Raw genomic sequence first — 19,255 nt, 5'->3', positions numbered from 1 at the left:
CTTGCTGTGGAGCACGGGCTCTAAGGTCCATGGGCTTCAGTAGTTGTGGCACATGGGCTCAGTTGCCCCATGGCATGTGGAATTTTCCTGAACCAGGAATCAAACTTGTGTCCTCTGCATTGGCAAGCAGACTAAACCACTGAACCCCCAGGGCAGTTCGAGACTTAGAGCCTTTAAATGTCTTAACTTTGTCCTGGGTCCCACAGGCAGTTGAAAGAATGGTGTTCTTTCTACCACACGAGGATAAGCGTTGCTGCTATTACTTAAGACTAAAGTACTGGAAAAACTCTTATCGCTTTCCCACAATTGTCTTACAACTCAGCCTCTTTTCTTTCCCTTGCTTGGGCCAGAGTCCAGGCCCAGCCCCAGGCAGGCAGGCCTCCCTAATGAAGAGGCCCGGGGCCCCGCTCCCTTTTAGCTCCACAGAAGGTGCAGAGGCCGCCTGGATCAGGCATGTGGCTGCGGATCTCCATCCACAGCCTCTGGTTTGGAAGCCCCAGACTAGCACCCTAGCTGGCCTGCTGAAAGGCTCCTAGTCCACATCCCTTTCTCTTCCCCTCAGACCTCTGGATCTGCCTCCAGTCTGGCCACAGAGAAGCTCTCTTCTGCCCCCAACTGGCTCTTGGCTGCCACTGCAGCAACTGGGGGGGTGGTGCTTATTCCCACAACCCTGCCATCCCATCCTCTCCCCTCTCTCCTATTACTCTCTCCTCCAGGCAGTTCCTCATGGAGTCTTTGGCTCTGCCCTTAGCCCCTGAATTCCAGAGAGATCTCACCTCTCTTCCTTTCTCTTTGATGCTCAACTTCTGGCTCCCTCTTCCTGCACCTTCCTATTGCTAAAAGCTGGATATTTCTAGACCTGCACTGTCAGACATAGTCAGTAGCCACTAACTGCACAAGGCTGTGGAACCTTGAACTGTGGCAGGTCTGAAATGAGGTCTGCTGTGAGACTTGGTGTGAAAAAATCAATTAATATGTTCTATTGATAAGTCCTAGGGCTTTCCTGGTGGCTCAGAAGGTAAAGAATCTGCCTGCAATGCAAGAGACCTGGGTTTGATCCCTGGGTTGGGAAGATCCCCTGGAGAAGGGAATGGCAGCCCACTCCAGTATTCTTGCCTGGAGAATCCCATGGACAGAGGAGCCTGGTGGGCTACAGTCAATGGGGTCACACAGAGTTGGACACAACTGAAGGACTAATACTCCACTTTACTTCATTGATAAGTTTTGTTTTGTTTTTATACTTTTTTTTTACTTCATTGATAAGTTTTACATTGACTACATGGGTAAATGATAATATGTTAGATATATTGGGTTAAATTAAATACATCATCAAAATTAATTTCATCTATTTCTTCTTACCTTTAAGAAAAGATTTATTTAAATGTATTTATTTTTGACTGTGCTGGATCTTTATTGCTGAGCAAGGGCTTTCTCTAGTTGTGGTGAGCCGGGGCTACTTGTTGTTGCAGTGTTGGGGCTTCTCTTGTTTTAGATCATGGGCTCTAGAGCACAGGCTCAATAGTTGTGGTGCTCTGACTTAGTTGCCCTGAATCATGTGGGATCTTCCATGACCGGGGATCAAACCCATGTCCCCAGCATTGACAGGTGGATTCTTAACCACTAGACCACTTGCTAGAAAACTTAAATCACAGGTGTGGTTTCCATTATATTTCTATCAAATGACACTGGTCTAGACTTGGTCTGAAGTCCCAAGGGACCTCAATGAATCCTTTAATTGTGACCTCTACACACATGTCCCTTTTTAGCATGTTTCCCCAAAAAACTAAAGTAGCTGCGAGCTCTCTCTCTAGCCCCAGAAACTGGTCTCCTTACCTACTCCTCTGGTTCAGGACCACTGTGAGAGGAGATCCAGATGTGTGCCTCAGGCTGTGAACACATCATGGGTTGAGGGGGCGGCCACTGATGTTCCTCGATCAATTGTACAAGAGTAAGAGCTCCTGGGACGGGGTCTGGGGCTTCTGAATGGGGCCAAGTTAGAGTCAGCCACATCCTGAGTCTCCCCATGTGTAAAATGGGCAGAATTCCTGCCCACCTCATGGCAGTCTAAGAATCAAATGCAATAATAGCCAGAAAACACCTGCACAGTATTGAAGAAGTGATTGTCCTTTCTCTGACATGTTAGGGTCAGAAGTCAGTCCTTCTGAAACTGGTCTCTTTTATGCTCTGGGCATGCTCTGTTGATCAGTTGTGTCCGACTCTTTATGACCCCATGGACTGTAGCCTGCCAGGTTCCTCTATCCATGAGATTTTCCCGGCAAGAATACTAGAATGGATTGCCGTGCCCCTCCAGGGGATCTTCCCGACCCAGGGATTGAACCTGTGTCTCTTGCACCACCTCCTGTGTTGCAGACGGATTCTTTACTGCTGAGCCACGAGGGAAGCCCTTATGCTCTGTAGTGGCTGGATTTACTTCCTTTCTCAGTAAAGATCTTTTTGAAAGTTCAAATGGAGGGTTCCTACCCTCTCTCCCTCTTCACGTTGGAGAGCTTTGGGTAGAGAAGGGAGGGCCTTGGACAGGAGGGGGCCATGGGATGCTGGGGCAGAAGGCATTCCTGAGCCAGGGTCTGGAAGCAGGGCTGAGGTGTGTCATGGTCCTGAGGAGTAGCTGGCAGGGAGGAGTGTGTGGGCTGGCCCAGTGCCCCAGAGAGCCCTGCTGGTGCAGGACTTAGCCCTTTCCAAGATGAGCAGGAAATGACGGCCTAGGGCATTTGAGGCAGTGACCACAACCGACCCACTCAAAGGGCAGCGTCCAGGATTGTGACACCTGCAGGGTGTGCTCCCCACTAAGACACGAACTGGCAAACCAGATGCAGCCTCCAAGCTGGAGGAAAGAGGAGGGTCCCGGCGGCTGGAGGTAAAATCCCAAGATTCCGGTGGTGGCATTGTGCCCACTAGAGCTGGGCAGCCCAGGAGGAGGAGGCCAGCCAAGTCCCAAAGGTCAGCCTGTAAAGTCCAGAGAGGACACCTGCCTGAGGCTGGCTATTCCCACAGGATCAGCAGGGCTGGCACATCCAGTGCCCGTGATGGGTGTTTGGGGGTGGGTACTGGAGCCGGTACACTATCTTACCACTGAAAGGAAACAAGGGGCTTTAGAAGAAGAAGAAGGGAACGGGGGCGGGAGCCGGGGTAAGGGTGGGGGTGCTGTAGATCCTAGTCGGCTCACAGGTCAGCACCGCGCAGCCTGGCCAGACAAACCGCTTGTCTGACATTCGGCTCATCTGCGAAATGGGGATAAACACCTCTATCGACGCACTCTCACCTTGAGGGATGTTGGGAGGACAGCTTTAAATGGTACTTTCTTAAGGAACTCAGGTTTGCGGGTCAGGGCAGTTCTGAGACTGCTGGATAACCCACCCTGAATCCCTAGTTACTTCTATGGATCACAGGCTCCGAGGAAGAGCGACGTGCCCGAGGGCACACGGAGCCTTGGTACCCCTCCCCCACCGCAACCCCACCCCACCCCCACCCCCGGCGCAACGTGGTCTGTCTAATCCCGGGAAGGTTGCCGGGTGCAAACTGGCGGAACTCAATAATGGCTAGGTTAACTGCTCAAAGAGCAGGGCCACTGGGAGGAATCCCGCCTCCCTTCCTCCCCTGCGGGAGTATGATAAGGTACCCATGGCCCCAAGGAGAAGGTGGCAGCTTTGATTAGAAGGGTTTTTATGGCTCGTGTTTTGAAAGGAGAGCACTTACTCCTCCTTCACTGTATTTTTTTTTTTTTTTCCTTCCCGACAGTTACCCCCTTCCAGAATGATCTTGCTAATTCTTTGGCTTCCCCCCAGCTCTTCTCCATTCTGGAAAGAATTTTGCCTGTTTTATCCTTACCACCTCCTTGAATGATGCTTAGGGTCTATGGGAGTTCAATATATGAATGAGTAACTGAATGAATTAATGAATAAATGAAACGCTGGCTTTTGGAGGTAGCTAACATTGTGGGAGGTAACTCGCTTTTGGAGATAATTTGTCAGATAGGAGCTCTGAGGTCCCCTCCTACTGGAAGCCCTCCCTGACCTCCCCAAGGCAAGACTAGGTGTTTTGTTTGGCGCAGTCTTGGTATACTTCATAGGTGATTCATTTCTGTCTGTGCCATCATTTGACTTCTGCCTCTCCCAGTAGATTGGAGGACCCTCCAAATCTGGGAAGAATATGTTTCTCATCGTTTTAGTCCTGAGACCTACATAGTGATTGTGCCTGGCACAAAACAGGGAGAGGTGTCCCGGGAAATCACTGTGGAAGGAAGAAGCGGCGGTAAGGTACCAGGATTATGTGAAATTGCCTGGGAAGGAATAGCAAGTAAACTTTGGGCCAGTCCTGGTTCTGAGGGACTTGGACTAATCTCTGTTCATCTCTGAATCTGTTTCATCTGCATAATGGAGTCACTTACCCAACCAGTCCAACCCTTGTTATAGGGGCAGAAGGAACTATAGTAAACAACAATAGTACAAAAACAATTAAAATGAACAAATATAGAAGAAGAAGAAGGATATCACAGGGGTTTCAGAGCCTCAGAGGGTCTCCCAGGGCTGGTTCCCTGTCAGCAGTTCCTGGTACTTCCATGGGCTTCTTTTTTAAAACTATTTGTTTATTTTATTTATTTATTTGACTGTGCCAGTTGTTAGTTGCAGCACGCGGGCTCTTTGATCTTCATTGTGGCACGCAGGATCTTCAGTCTTTAGTTGTGGCATTCGAACTCTTAGTTGCAGCACGTGGGATTCAGTTCCCTGACCAGGGATTGAACCTGAGCCCCCTGCATTGGGCAGCCACTGGACCTTAGCCACTGGACCACCAGGGAAGTCCCCCATGGGCCTCTTTGGCTTTCTGTTTTTGTTAACCTAAGTATGTAGCTTAAACTTACCTCCCGTCTTTTTGTTCCTCTTTATTTAAAATTTAAGAACTGCAGTTGATTTATTATCAACGTTAAGGAGAAGTCTATTTTATTTTTCTGTCTATAAAAGCAAGATATATCATTGTGGACATTTAGGAAATATACAAAAAAGCTGAAAAACAAGAGAATTGTTCTGGCCTTACTAGCCAGGGACAGATAATTGGTTGGCATTTTGGTGTATTTCTTTCCGATCTTCTTTTTATGCAGAGTTGTGGAGTTTGTTTTCGCCCCCATCATTGTGGTTACGCTCTATATGCAAGTTTGTGGGCATTTCTCCATGTTATTGTGAAGCCTTGGTAACCATTGTTTTTGATGGCAGCTTGACAATGCTTAGCTTTTCCCTCATTGTTATATGTTTGCGTGCTCAGTGCTCAGTTCTGTCCTACTTTCCGTGACCCCACGGACTGTAGCCCTCCAGGCTCCTTTGTCCATGAGATTTCTCAGGCAAGAATACCGGCGTGGGTTGTCATTTCCCGGGTTGAAGATCCAGGGGATCTTCCCAACCCAGGGATTGAGCCTCTGTGTCTCTTTAATTGGCAGGTGAATTCTCTGCCACCGAGCCACCTGGGAATCCCTTATTATGTGTTTGGGTTGGTTCTAACTTTCCCACTTGGTAAATAACACAGTGGAGAAAAAGTGTCCCATCTCTGTGAAGAGAAGAAGGAAGCAAAGAGTTTGAGACCACAGTAAGGATACAATTCAGGAAGGAAGACTCCCAGGAGCTCTGGTTGCTCCATCATCTTGCTGCAAATTGCTTCTATAGCCTGACTCCAGGAGACAAGAACCAGGGCCAAAAGGGTGGCTGTTGTAGGAGAAGATTTCCTTAGAAACAGTTCTCTGACCACAGGAGTGGAGATAATGAGTTGTTTTGAAGTGGTGAGTTACCTGTCACAGTAAGTGACAGGAGGGGTCCTATAGAGGGAAGACATCCCTTTACTCTGAGGTCACATTAGGTCACATCTTGGATAAATTCCAACTCTTGGGCTCTGTGAGCTGTGTCTGAAATCATCACAAGCCCCTCAGCCAGTGATGAAGCAGCCCTCAGATCAGTGGTCAAAGAGAGACAGCCTAGAAGAGAAGGAAGAACCTTGAACTTGGAGCCAAAAGACACAATAGGTCTAATTCCTTCTCTTTCTTTATTTTGGGAAAGTCATATTTAACCCTTTGGGGGCCTCAGTTTCCCTGTCTGTCAAGTGGGATAACAATACTCGCCCTGCCTAACTTCCCGAAGTCCTGCCCATAAGGCTGTGAGTGCAGACTGTGACCCTCTACACATAAAATGCATTAATATTATCAGTATCAATGACAGCAGGCCCGACGATGGTGACACACCAGTGGGGTGGAGTCCCGTGTCCCCCTGCTTCCCTGGGGCTGCACTTCCTGGACTCCATGTTTCCTCTGACATCTCTCTGTAACCCTGTCTGTGCTCCCTCTTGCAGATCGATGCTGCCTCCTTGATTGCGGCCTCCGTGATGGCTGCTCCTTGCGCTTTAGCCCTCTCCAAGCTGGTCTACCCAGAGGTGGAGGAGTCCAAGTTCAGAAGTAAGGAAGGCGTGAAACTGACCTACGGGTGAGCGCAGCAAGAGGGCCTGTGCAGAAGGACGTTGTGGGGTGGGCAGGGACAGGAGCAGAGTCAGGGCCGCAGCAGGTCCTGTGTTCTCTGCCCTCCACTGTCTTTCACCAAGCCCAGCCCATCTCCCCTCTCAGCCACGGCCCTACCTATGGCTTACCTTGGGAAAATGCAGGATCCAGGTTTCGAATCTTATTTTCCAGTCTCTGACCAGCGGAATGTGCCTGGTGTGTGTGTGTGTGTGTGTATATATGTGCTGAGGAGGGCATGAAAACCACCCCACCTCTCTACATGACCCCAGCATCAATCACATTGACATAGTGAGCGCTGTCCTTGACATCACTCACCTCCTAATGTCTCTTCATCACAGTCTTAGCAACCTTTGTGTAACATTTAATCCTAAAAAAATATTGAAAGACAACACTTTGGACAAGTGCACTTGTGGATACAATGGGCGGCCCCAACCTCATAATTTCCTGAAGGTCTGGGGAAGCATTGCCCTAGAGGAATATTACATGAGTCACATGTATAATTAACATTTCCTAGTGATCTTCTTTATTGGAGAAGGCAATGGCAACCTACTCCATTGTTCTTGCCTGGAGAATCCCAGGGATGGGGTAGCCTGGTGGGCTACCGTCTATGGGGTCACACAGAGTCGGACACGACTGAAGCGACTTAGCAGCAGCAGTGATCATCTTTAAAAAGTAAAATGGTGATTTTTTAATAAGATGATTTTAGTGAGATGTTTTGACTCAATATATCCAAAATACTGTCATTTTACTGTGTATTTGATGTAAAAATTATTAATATTTCAGGGACTTCCCTGGTGGTCCAGTGGTTAAGGCTTCATGCTCCCAATGCAGGGGGTGTGGGTTTGATCCCTGGTCAGGGAACTAAGGGCTTCCCAGGGGGCTCAGTGGTAAAGAATCTGCCTCCCAACGCAGAAGACACGGGTTTGATCCCTAGGTTGGGAAGACCCCCTGGAGAAGGAAATAGCAACCCACTCTAGTATTCTTGACTGGAGAATTCCCTGGATGGAGGAGCCTGATGGGCTATGGTGTGTGGGGTCACAAAGAGTTGGACATGACTGAGTGACTGAGCATGCGTGCATGGAGGGAACTAGGCCCCTCATGATGCAACTAAAGATCCCAAATGCTGCAGTAAAGATCCTGTGTGTCACAACTGAGACTCGGGATAGCCAAATAAATTTTTTTAAAAATTCTTTTTTTTTAATTTTAGAGGTATTTCATATTTTCTGGTACTAAATCTCTGAAACCTGGTGTGTATATTTGTAACACATCTCTATTCCGATCTGCCTCCTTCTAAGTACTTGTTAAGTCACACGCAACTTGTGGTTTGTCTTAGATGACGTGTGTGCTAGGAGTCTGGGTCTTATCCTAGTGCTTGGACCAGCGTCTTTCTGGTCTCGAGTGTAATCAAGGAGCCCTGGCTCTGACATGCTCTGTCCAAGTTTGAGCCTGTAGGACAGGGAGCCCTGAACTTGTGGGGACAGGCCAATAATGACATCTCTTGGTCCCATTGACAGAGATGCTCAAAACCTCTTAGAAGCAGCTAGCAGTGGGGCTGCCTTGTCCGTGAAGGTCGTGACCAACATCGCAGCCAACCTGATTGCCTTTCTGGCTGTGCTGGACTTCATCAACGCTGCCCTTTCCTGGCTGGGAAACATGGTGAACATCCAGGGGCTCAGCTTCCAGGTACAGTCCCCCTTGACCTGTGAAGGGGGTGGTCCTGGCCAGTGGTGACTGTGGGTGGACACCCACAGAGCCCAGGTCATCTCCAGTCCCAGCGGCTCCTCTTGCCTTGCACCTCAGCTCATCTGCTCCTACATCCTGCGGCCGGTGGCCTTCCTGATGGGCGTGGCCTGGGAGGACTGCTCGGTGGTGGCGGAGCTGCTGGGGATGAAGCTGTTTCTGAACGAGTTCGTGGCCTATCAGGGGCTCTCTGAGTACAAGCAGCGCCGCCTTGCGGGCACTGAGGAGTGGGTCGGCTCCAAAAAGCAGTGGATCTCCGTGAGTGTCCCCGTCCTCTCACTGCGTCAGCGCATGATGCAGCTGTCCCCCTGCAGGCCTGGCTGAGACACACGGAGGTGGTCCTCAACCTCCCACATCCCGTTGCACTCGGCAACAAGACAGCTTCAGGCTTCACGGCCATCTTTCTCAAGGTCTCTCTATCTCTTGGCTTCCCTGATAGCTCAGTTGGTAAAGAATCCGCCTGAGTGCAGAAGACCTGGGTTCTATCCCTGGGTTGGGAAGAGCCCGTGGAGAAGGGAAAGGCTACCCACTCCAGTATTCTGGCCTGGAGAATTCCATGGACTGTATAGTCCATGAGGTTGCAAAGACTCGGACATGAGTGAGTGACTTTTACTTCACTTCACTTCTCTATCTCTTGAAGATATCTGAACTCCAGCTGTAGACAGGCTGCCATCCTGTGGCCTTGGGCCAGCCGCTGCATCTTGCCTCTTCTGTTGTATCATACCTACCACCCCTACTCCAAACGAATGGGTGTGAGACTCCAATAAGGAGCTAAGAGAGTAAAACAGAAAGACCTCACCACATTAATCTCCAATATATGGGATTCAGCTCAGGGGTTGGTTTGTTCAGTTAAGGGTTAAAAAAAACCAAAAACTATAAAAGCTTTCTAAAATGAAACTCTCTAAAAGAATAACAGCCAATGTAGCATGATTAAGAATAAAAAAAATACCCATCATATCGTCATCCCCAAATGACAGTTATTATAATATATAATCAATTATATCTAATTATATGATAATAAATATAAACAAAACAATATAATATCTAATTCCACTGTTTGGCTCTTATACCCAATGCTGAAATGAGTAGCTTTTGCACTGAACTTTTCCCTCTTCTCTGATGGTTTCCTCGGGAGCTTTGCCAGATGTGGGATGACTGAATCATATGGCATGAATCCGTGTGTGGGTGCTGCCAGTAACTTTTGCAAAGGGTTATAGCAACTGAAACTACCCCAGATGTGCCTGCGAGCATTGATTTCACCACACACTGAACAGGGCAGAGCAGCCTCTTTTAAAAAAAGAAGTCTTGCTACTTTAGTGGGCAAATAATAGCTCATTGTTTTAATGTGTGTTTCCTGGGTTACTAGGAACTTTTAACATAAAATATTTTTTCTTGTCTTTTAAATTATTTTTTTAATGATAAAGAAATGTGCTCTTTAGCTTTTTTTTAAAGAAGGTTTATATGGAGTAAAAAGCTCAGGTTTCCCCTCACTCCTAATTTTAGCTCCAGTTTCACTGTCTTCTCTAGAGACAGTGGCGGTATGTACCTTCGGGCTTCCCTGGTGGTTCAGTGGTAGAGAATCCACCTGTAATTCAGGAGACACAGCTTTGATCCCTGGATTGGAAAGATCCCCTGGAGGAGGAAATGGCAACCCATTTCAGTATCCTTGCCTGGGAAATCCCATGGACAGAGAAGCCTGACAGGCTACAGTCCATGGGGTCTCAGAGTCAGACATGACTAAAGTGATTGAGCACACACATACACATGTGCCTTCAGGATCTTTTTCAATGAGCTTCATTCCTTCAGCAAGTATTTGTTGAGACCTCTGAGGTGCCAGGCCCTCTGCTGGGTGCCAGGAATAAAAAGGGGAATTAGACAGACATGGTCCCTGGTGACATGGAACTTATATTTAGTGAAAGACACAAGAAAACAAAGGAATAAAAAATTTTAAACCACAATCTGCGGTAAGTTCTATGATGGAAACAATAAGAGGAATCAGGGAGGCTACCTAGATTCTAGTCTATCCTTGACTAGACAGGACTGACTGGACAGGGAAGGCCTCCCTAGGGACTTCCCTGGTGGTTCAGTGATTAAGACTCTTCGCTTCCACTGAAGGGGGCTCAGGTTCTATCCACGGACAGGGAACTAAGATTCCACGTGCCACACACTGCGGCCAAAAAAAGCGCCCCCCCCCCCCCCAAGATGGATACTTGGACCAAGACTTGGAGGGAGGAGCAGAGGCCAGAAGATATGGGGATTAGCATTCCAGGCAAAGAAAGAGGTACATGCAAAGGCTCTGAGGTTGCCCAAAGCACTGGTTTGGAGAAGTGAGAAAAGTCCACTTAGAACAAGTGGAAATTGTAACAGAGTGGCCCAGGCCAAAGAGCAGTTGGAAGTTACCGAAGATTTGACTTCTGACATTTTAGTATTACTTGGGCCGCTGTTTGGAGGGTGATTGTAGGTGAGTAAGCAGAATGCAAGTACCTTAATATTTTTAAATTGATTTATAAAAACTCTGTATGTTATAAAGATATTAACTCTTTTCCATTTTCTATTTAAAAAATTTTTTGGCCACACCACGCATCATGTAGGATCTTAGCCCCCCAATCAGGAATCAAACTTGGACTGCTTGCATTGGAAGCATGGAATCTTAACCACTGGACCACCAAGGAAGTCCCACATTTTCTACATATATTTTTCCTGGTCTTTTTTATTTCCTTTCTGTTCATTCCGTATTCAGGAATTTTTTTAAAATACAAATTTATACCAAATCTTTGGATTTCTTATATTATTTCTAAATTTAGAGACTTACCTCCATTCCAGAAACCTGGTAAGGGTTAGTTAGGTTCCTGAAACAGTATGATGAAGTAGTTAAAATGGGGCACTCTTGGGAGTCAGACCAAACTGAGTTCAAATTGGGACACAGCTGCCTTTTTGCTATGTGAACTTCAGTCACTTCTACTCCTAGAAGTTTGCTCCTCTCCAGGAAGAGAGCAATAAGGCTATTCTGTAACAGTAATATTATTATCCTATATTTTCTAATATTTAATGTTTAAAATGTTAATATTTATCTGCTTTAATGATCTAGAATTAAAATTTTTATATGGTGTGAGGTATGGGTCTAAGCCTATCTTTTTCTTTTTTCCCCCAAATTGTTCCATTTTGGCTCTTAGTACTTCTAGGAAATTACACAACTGTTCAGAGCAAAAGGGAAAGAGAGTTACGTTGCTTAAATACCTACTCTAGGGACTTCCCTGGTGTTGCAGCAGCTAAGACTCCATACTTCCAATGCAGGGACACAGGTTCAATCCCTGGTTGGGGAACTAAGATCACACAAGCTATGTGGCCTGGTCAAAAAGTTAAAAATTAAATAAAATCTGAAATTAATATAGAAAAAGAAATAAATACCTACTCTATGCCTAGTTCTTCCTATACATGATATGATCTCTATGACAGTCCTCTCAGTCAGATACTGTTATTCCCACGTTCCTGATGGAGAAGCTGAAATTTAGGTTCCACTGTGGGTCAGGAAGATCCCCTGGAGGAGGGCATGGCAACCCACTCCAGTATTCTTGCCTGGGAGATTCCACGAACAGAGGAGCCTGGGGGGCCACAGTCCACGGGTCACAAAGAGTTGGACATGACTGAAGGGACTTAGCATGCCTGGGGTGGTTTGAGCACATCCCTGGGGGAAGCCCATCACCTCTCATCTTCTGCCTTCTCAGGTCAGAGCAGAAATCCTCACAACGTATGCCCTCTGTGGATTCGCCAACTTCAGCTCCATTGGGATCATGCTGGGAGGCCTGAGTGAGTCCTAGAGGGGCCCCCCTGGCCTCCTATAAAGGGCGGGTGTTGAGGGGGGTTGGTCTCCAGTTCTGGCTCTCAGATACCTACAACTTCCTGGGGATCTGTATGCCTCAGTTCTCCTCTTGGTCTAAGGCAGAGTATGAACAAGGAGGTCGTGGAATTTCCTCCCAGCCCTGGAATTTCATGACCTCTCTGCTGCTCAGTTGGCCCAGGAGGTCAGCACCTTGGCCTCGTAGGGCAAACTTGACTCAGGGCCCTAGGGAGGGTCTGGAGGTACGGTGTTGGCTGCCCGGCTGAAGCTTTGACCTACCGGTTCCCATACCCACAGTGGACAGACAGGTTCAGTAGGGCCTGGGAATGAAGGCTCTATAGAACTATCAGCTTTTTACAAAAAACCTTTCCACCCTTCACAGTCCCCTGCCTGGTGGTGCAACCATCCCGTTTTATTGACAAGGAAACTGAGTCGTGCAAAGGTGAAATGTGACCCAAGTCACTCAGCTATTAAGTGGCTGTTAACTGTCACTGTTAGTCATGCAGTCGTGTCCAACTCTTTGCGACCCCATGGACTGCAACCCGTCAGGCTCCTCTTGCCATGGAATTCTCCTGGCAAGAATACTGGAGTGGGTTGCCATTCCCTTCTCCAGGGGATCTTCCAGACCCAGGGATACAACCTGGGTTTCCTGCATTGCAGGCAGGAAATTTCTTTACCATCTGAGTCACCAGGGAAGCCTAATAAGTGGCTGAACCTGTGTTTAATCCCGGGTCTGCCTGACTCCAAACTCAATGTTCTTTCCCTACACCTGCCGCTGATGGCACGTGGGGAGGTGTGGAACACTACCTAATCAGGCCAAGGAGGGCTCAGGCTCAGCAAGCCTCAGGAGGACAGCGTCTGTTCCTCTGGCCCCCCAGAAGAGGAAGAGGGGTCAGCAGATGCAGCCAGAGATGCAGAGAGGAGGAAGAGGGGCCTGCGGAGCCCTGGCCCTGAGCCCCCCTGTCCTCCTGCAGCCTCCATGGCTCCCCAGCGGAAGAGCGACTTCTCCCAGATCGTGCTCCGGGCGCTCTGCACGGGGGCCTGTGTGTCTCTGGTGAATGCCTGTGTGGCCGGTGAGTGCAGGCCTGGTGGGCTCGGGACAGTCCAGGGCCAGGCACTGGGGCCCCAACCTCTCCGGCAGTCCTTGGGTGGGGTTGCGGGGGATAGTGAGGGCTGGACCCTGCCCACTAGCTGCTTTCTCCGCACAGGGATCCTCTACATGCCCAGGGGCCCTGCGGTGGACTGTGTGTCCCTCCTGAACACGACCCTCAACAGCAGCAGCTTTGAGGTGTACCAGTGCTGCCACCAGGCCTTCCAGAGGTGAGTGCCTGGGCGAGGGGTGGGGTGCCGACAGTGACGGGATGCAGAGGCCCGAGGGCCTGGGGTGGGGGAGGCCTTTGGTACCAGAGCAAGGGGGTAGAAATGTTATGGCTGTGGCTGATGTAACCAACGGAAGAGGAAGCGGGGCCTGAGGACCAAACTTAGAAGAAGTTAGGACCAGAGACATGGAGCAACTTCCCTGAAGTTGCTCAGCCTTTAGTGGTCAGCAGAGCCCAGGCCTGGATGGAGCGCAGACTACAGATTCTGCTTCTTTTCAGCACCAGCCCGGAGTTCAGCCTAGAGGCCCTGGACAACTGCTGTCGGTTCTATAATCACACGATCTGTGCGTAGCGGGGACAGCACATCTCTGTGTCTTCTGGGCGTTATTTTCTCCCAGGAAGCAGCTGCCACCACCCTTCTCTCTCCAGGCCCCCCTCTCCTGGGGGAAGTCACAGAGCTTAGACCACCTCAGGCACAAATCGGAAAGGGTGACCAGGGACTGGGCGGAATGATGGGTGCCCCCCACCCTTCACACCCTTTCTGCTCTCGCATTTCCTCCCTCCTCAAATGTGAATGCTCAGAGTTGCCTCTGCCTCTCTGTCTTCTCTGTCCCCCCTGCCCTGGGTCTCCCCTGTTTGCACTCCCCTTCTGTTCCGGGGCCCTCGGCCCTGGCATTTCAGCCGCCCCCTTCCCTTCTTCTCTTAAGCTTCTCCTCTTAAGCTGTGGCTTAACCCCTGCCACATGGCTTCTCCTGGAGATGCTTTCCTCCACTTTCATAGACCCCCCTACTGCCCTCCCACACAGCACTTTCCAGATTGGTGGGCTGTGTAGCACTGTCCCCCAAGGTATGCCGAGGTTTCCATGATTCACTAGGTTTGGGAAACACTGGGCTAAATAAAGTTAGGGGTTTTGTTTTGTTTTGTTTGTTTTTCTCACTGTGGACTTGTCAGAGCTTGATGTGGATATGAGAGGAGAATTTTTTCCAAATGGGGCTGTAAGAATCTTCTGATGGAAGTACCTTTTAGTTGAGGATCCCGTGGGAAGCAATCTGGGAAACACTGGCTGATGTTCAGACTGCGTTACTCTCCATAACTGTAACCTTTGTAGACGTTTACCTCGCGCTGCATGTCAGTGAGCTGCTCTCTGAGCTGCATACTGTGTAACTCAGTCCTTACCACAAGCCTGTGAGGCAGGTACTGTTGTCATCCCTAGTTGAGGGACCAGAGTTCAGAGAGGTTAAGTCACTTGCCTGAAGTGGCACAGCTGGGAAGAGGAAGAGGCAGGACTTGACCCCCAGCCATCCAGTTCCACCAGCTGTGGTGTCTGGTCTCTGCGCTAGGCTGCTAAGAGCTCGGTCGCGTGACTTGCCCTATGCCCTCTGCTTGCCTCTTCTCCCCAGCCCCGTCCCTCTGCTCTGGCAGGTCAGGCATCTGATGTGTTTTCTGTGCCTCTGAGCTTTGGTTTCTGAAGTTCCTGTCACCTAGCATGTCCTGCCCTACGCTCCTTGCACTCTGTTCTCATTTCCCTAGCAGCTTTGGCTGCTGGGGCCTGCAGGGTGCCTGTCCCCCCACTGGCCATGGGGCACCTGTCCCCTCACCCACCTGTGTTGGGTAAGCCTCCCCAGCTGGGGCCTGAGGCAGAGGCCCAGCTGGTCAGCAGTTACCCTGCTCTGTCAAGGATCTGGGCTCTACTGGGCACTGGTCTTGCTCCTTGTGACCCCCACGGGCTGGCCCTGGGTCCCGTCTGCAGGGCCCGTGTTCTTGCCCTTAGCTCTGCACAGCAGAGTCAGTGGCCTCACTCCCAGGCCCCAGGGCAAGCCTCTTCCTTGCTCCCTGCAGCCCCAGCTCCCCTTGAGTGTCACAGGAGGCCCTCCTGACTGGACGTCACAGCTGTCTCTTAGTATCTGGGCGCCACCCCTTCCCCAACCTCCTTTCCTGGACCACCTGTACACACATCACCTGGCCAGTCACATTCCCGGGAGGACTGTTGGCCCCTCAAAGACAGGACTCGGATGTTTCTGGGTCCTCATGGTGCTCAGCACAATGCTGGGCCTGTGAAAAGTGGGGGTTTCCCAAGTGGCAACAGTGGTAAAGAACCTGCCTACCCATGCAGGAGACTTAAAGAGACACAAGTTCAATCCCTGGGTCGGGAAAATCTCCCTGGTGTAGGGCATGGCAACCCACTCCAGTATTGTTGCCTGAGAATCCCATGGACAGAGGAGCCTGGCGGGCTACAGTCCATGACATCACCAACAGTTGGACATGACTGAACTGACTTAGCATGTACTGAGCACATATTGTGAAAGGTGTTAAATGAGTATTTATGGAATGGAATTCACCTTCTGTCAGAGGCACCAGCATGCATGCCGTGCTATACCTGTATGGACTGCTTCCAGCTCAAGGCTGTTCTGACCCAGGGGACTCCTTGGTTATCCGAGCAGCAGACTCTTACCCTCTCCTCCACCCACCATGCTCCTTCTTCCTCTTCTTGCACCTGCAGAAGCTGGGAGCCCCTTGAGGGTGAGACCGCAAAAATACACTGCTTAGAGGAGGTGCCTGTGCTGGTACCAGCTGCCTGCGCCTCATTCAGTTCAGTTCAGTCACTCAGTCGTGTCCTACTCTTTGCGATCCCATGGACTGCAGCATGCCAGGCTTCCCTGTGCATCACCAACTCCTGGAGCTTACTCAAACTCATGTCCATTGAGTTGGTGATGGCATCCAACCAATTCATCCTCTGTCGTCCCCTTCTCCTGCCTTCAATTTTTCCCAACATCAGGGTCTTTTCCAGTGAGTCAGTTCTTTGCATCAGGTCGTCAAAGTATGGGAGTTTCAGCTTCAGCATCAGTCCTTCCAATGAATATTCAGGACTGATTTCCTTAAGGATTGACTGGTTGGATCTCCTTGCAGTCCAAGGGACTCTCAAGAGTCTTCTCCAACACCACAGTTCAAAAGCATCAATTCTTCAGCGCTCAGCTTTCTTTATAGTCCAACTCTCACATCCATATATGACTACTGGAAAAACCATAGCTTTGACTAGACAGACCTTTGTTGTCAAAGTAATGTCTCTGCTTTTTAGTGCCTGTGCCTAATTGCACCCTAAGCAGTAGCTTCTGGGTCAGGATTGGCCTGGATGCCTCCACTTACCCCACCCACAGTCATGACAGGCATTGCTAATCAATCACAGCATTTCTTGGAGTGAGTCCAAAAGGGGCTTCAGAATCCAGATGAGCTCAGTACTGGACGAGCCCACCACCAAGTGATTCAAGGTGGGTTTACCAGAATGGGTTTACCAGACCCCAAGGACCCAAACTGATTTTGTGTCACTGGCCTGGAAACATCTCAGGTTTTGTGAAACACTCTAGAAATTAATGAGGACAGGGTTGTCTAGTGGTTAAGGCTGAAGGGTTAAGCTGCTAGCTCATTGTGCTCTATATACATGAGTTCAAATCCCACCTTCATCATATGTGTGCTTTGGGGCTTCCCTGGTGACTCAGATGGTAAAGAATCTGCCTGCAACTCAGGAGACCTGGGTTCAATCCCTGGGTCAGGAAGATCCCCTGGAGGAGGAAATAGCAACCCACTCCAGTATTCTTACCTTGGAAATCCCATGGACAGAGGCTATAGTCCATGGGGTCAAAAAGAGTCAGAGACCGCTGAGTGACTAACACTTTCACTAGGAAATCAAGGGGAGTTGAAGCAGAGAGGGATCCTTGCAAAGAGTGAATCCTGTGAAAGACCTTTGTCCACTCCAGGTTTGTATATGGCTTGTTTATTCAGTCAAGTACCTAAGATCTTACTTGGCTTGATTTCCCAGTACTGCAGACTGCACAGCTGAAAACAGAAATTAATTTTGTCACAGTTTTGGAGGCTAGAAGTCCAAGGTTAGGATGCCTGCATGGCTGGCTTCTGGTGAGGTCTCTTTTCCTGATTTATAGACACTACCCTATTGCCGGGTCCTCATACAGCAAAGAGAGACAGCAGCTCCCCAGTTTCTTTTAATAAAGGCCCTAATCTCGCCCATCATGGGAACACCACTCTCATGACTTCATCTAACCTGGCTTACTTGCAAAGGTCCCCATCTCCAAATACTGTCACACTGGGGGTAAGGCTCCAACGTAGGAATCTAGGGACACACAGTTCAGTCTGTAACACCTACTATGGGCTGGACTGTGAGCTAGGTAGGGGGACAGTGGTGAACCAGACTGTGTAATGAGCTAAAGAGCTGGAAAATTCCTGCAAAAAGAGGATCCACTGGGAAGGGAAGCCCCAGCAGAGGCTGGGTGGAGATGGCCTCTGGGGAGGAGTCCTTGAGAGGAGGGAAGGGGAAAGTGACTCCAGTGGGGCTGGTGGGGTGGGTACCCATCGTGGCCTGGCCAATGGCATTTTTTGAGGCTCTTAGTATATTATAAAGTGAAAATAATGCCAGAATATGATTATACAAATTGCCACTTAAATTTTTATATATTTTAACACAATACACTGTAGTATCAGGTTATCTATAAGATAACAACAGCATTCTTTTTTTTTTCCCAACTAAAGCCCAAGTCAATAATTTAAACAACCATTTCTATTTATACCAAATATTTGAAAGCACTGAATCCTAGTCACTAGACCACCAGGGATAAATCAAATATTTGAACATGCTTGTGTGTTTTTACATAAATTAGGTTTCTTGAAATATGCAGATTCTGTGTTCTTCTATACCTGGTGTGATATCAATCCACATACAAGAAATATTTATAATTTTTTAAAAATTTATTTTATTGAATGTATAATTGATTTGCAATATTGTGTTAGTTTCCCATGTATAGCAAAGTGATTCAGTTTTATATATATGTGTGTGTGTATATATATAGTTTACATCTGCTAATCCCAGACTCCTAATCCATCCCTTCCCTATTACTCTTCCCCCTTGGCAACCACCAGTGTTCTCTGTGTCTGTGAGTCTGTTTCTGTTTCATAGATAAGTTCATTTGTGTCATATTTTAGATCCCATATATAAGTGATATCATGTGGTATTCGTCTTTCTGACCTAATCTCTAGGTCCATCCACGTTGCTGCAAATGGCATTATTTGTTTTTTTATGGCTGAGCAGTACTCTATCATATGTATATATGTATGTATATATGCCACATTTTCTTTGTCCACTAAACTGTTGATGTAAATTTATGTTGTTTCCATGTCTTGGCTATTGTAAGTAGTGCTGCTATTACATAGGTGGTTCACACAGGGCTTCCCTGGTGGCTCAGAGGGTAAAGCGTCTGTCTATAATGCAGGAAACCCGGGTTTGATTCTTGGGTCAGGAAGATCCCCTGGAGAAGGAAATAGCAACCCACTCCAGTACCCTTGCCTGGAAAATTCCATGGATGGAGAAGCCTGGTAGGCTACAGTCCATGGGGTCACAAAGAGTCGGACACAACTGAGTGACTTCACTTTCTTTCACTTCAGACAGTGAAGAATCCGTCTGCAATGCAGGAGATAGAGGTTCAATCTCTAGGTTGGGAAGATCCCCCGGAAAAGGGAATGGCTACCCACTCCAGTATTCTTGCCTGGAGAATTCCATGGCCAGAGGAACCTGGTGGGCCACAGTCCATGGGGTTGCAAAGAGTCGGACATGACTGAGCAACTAACACTTTGATGAGCATGGTGGGTACGTGTATCTTTTCGATTATAGTTTTGTCTGGGTATTCACCCAGGAGTAGAATTGCAAGGTCATATGGTAGCTCTATTTTTAGTGTTTTGCTTTTTGTTTTAGTTCTTTTGAGAGACCGCCATACTGTTTTCCATAGCAGTTGCACCAATTTATATCCCCAACAACAATGTAAGAGGGTTCCCTTTTCTCCAGACCCT

At 48.6% G+C, this 19,255-nt stretch overlaps 1 protein-coding gene across 3 annotated transcripts in view; it reads left to right on the top strand.

The window, feature by feature from the left end:
* The window catches only part of SLC28A1 (solute carrier family 28 member 1), an 80,397-nt gene that overhangs the window by 47,637 nt on the left and 13,505 nt on the right, over positions 1-19,255 (top strand). The window contains exons 12-18 of one of the 3 annotated variants that reach the window (XM_043434421.1): positions 6,346-6,476; positions 8,023-8,191; positions 8,309-8,506; positions 11,974-12,055; positions 13,061-13,159; positions 13,295-13,406; positions 13,685-14,325. In XM_043434421.1, coding sequence (XP_043290356.1) covers positions 6,346-6,476; positions 8,023-8,191; positions 8,309-8,506; positions 11,974-12,055; positions 13,061-13,159; positions 13,295-13,406; positions 13,685-13,757 — 864 coding nt within the window. In that variant the 3' untranslated portion in view covers positions 13,758-14,325. Of the gene's footprint in view, positions 1-4,137; positions 4,270-6,345; positions 6,477-8,022; positions 8,192-8,308; positions 8,507-11,973; positions 12,056-13,060; positions 13,160-13,294; positions 13,407-13,684; positions 14,326-19,255 lie in introns of those variants that run through there. The other 2 variants (XM_043434422.1, XR_006262953.1) reach the window with 2 other exon arrangements.

The sequence above is a fragment of the Cervus canadensis genome, chromosome 17, assembly GCF_019320065.1.
Source record: "Cervus canadensis isolate Bull #8, Minnesota chromosome 17, ASM1932006v1, whole genome shotgun sequence".
NCBI classification, from domain to species: Eukaryota; Metazoa; Chordata; class Mammalia; order Artiodactyla; family Cervidae; genus Cervus; species Cervus canadensis.
The sequence above is the reverse complement of the archived record's forward strand: the minus strand, read 5'-3'. Positions and strand labels throughout refer to the sequence as shown.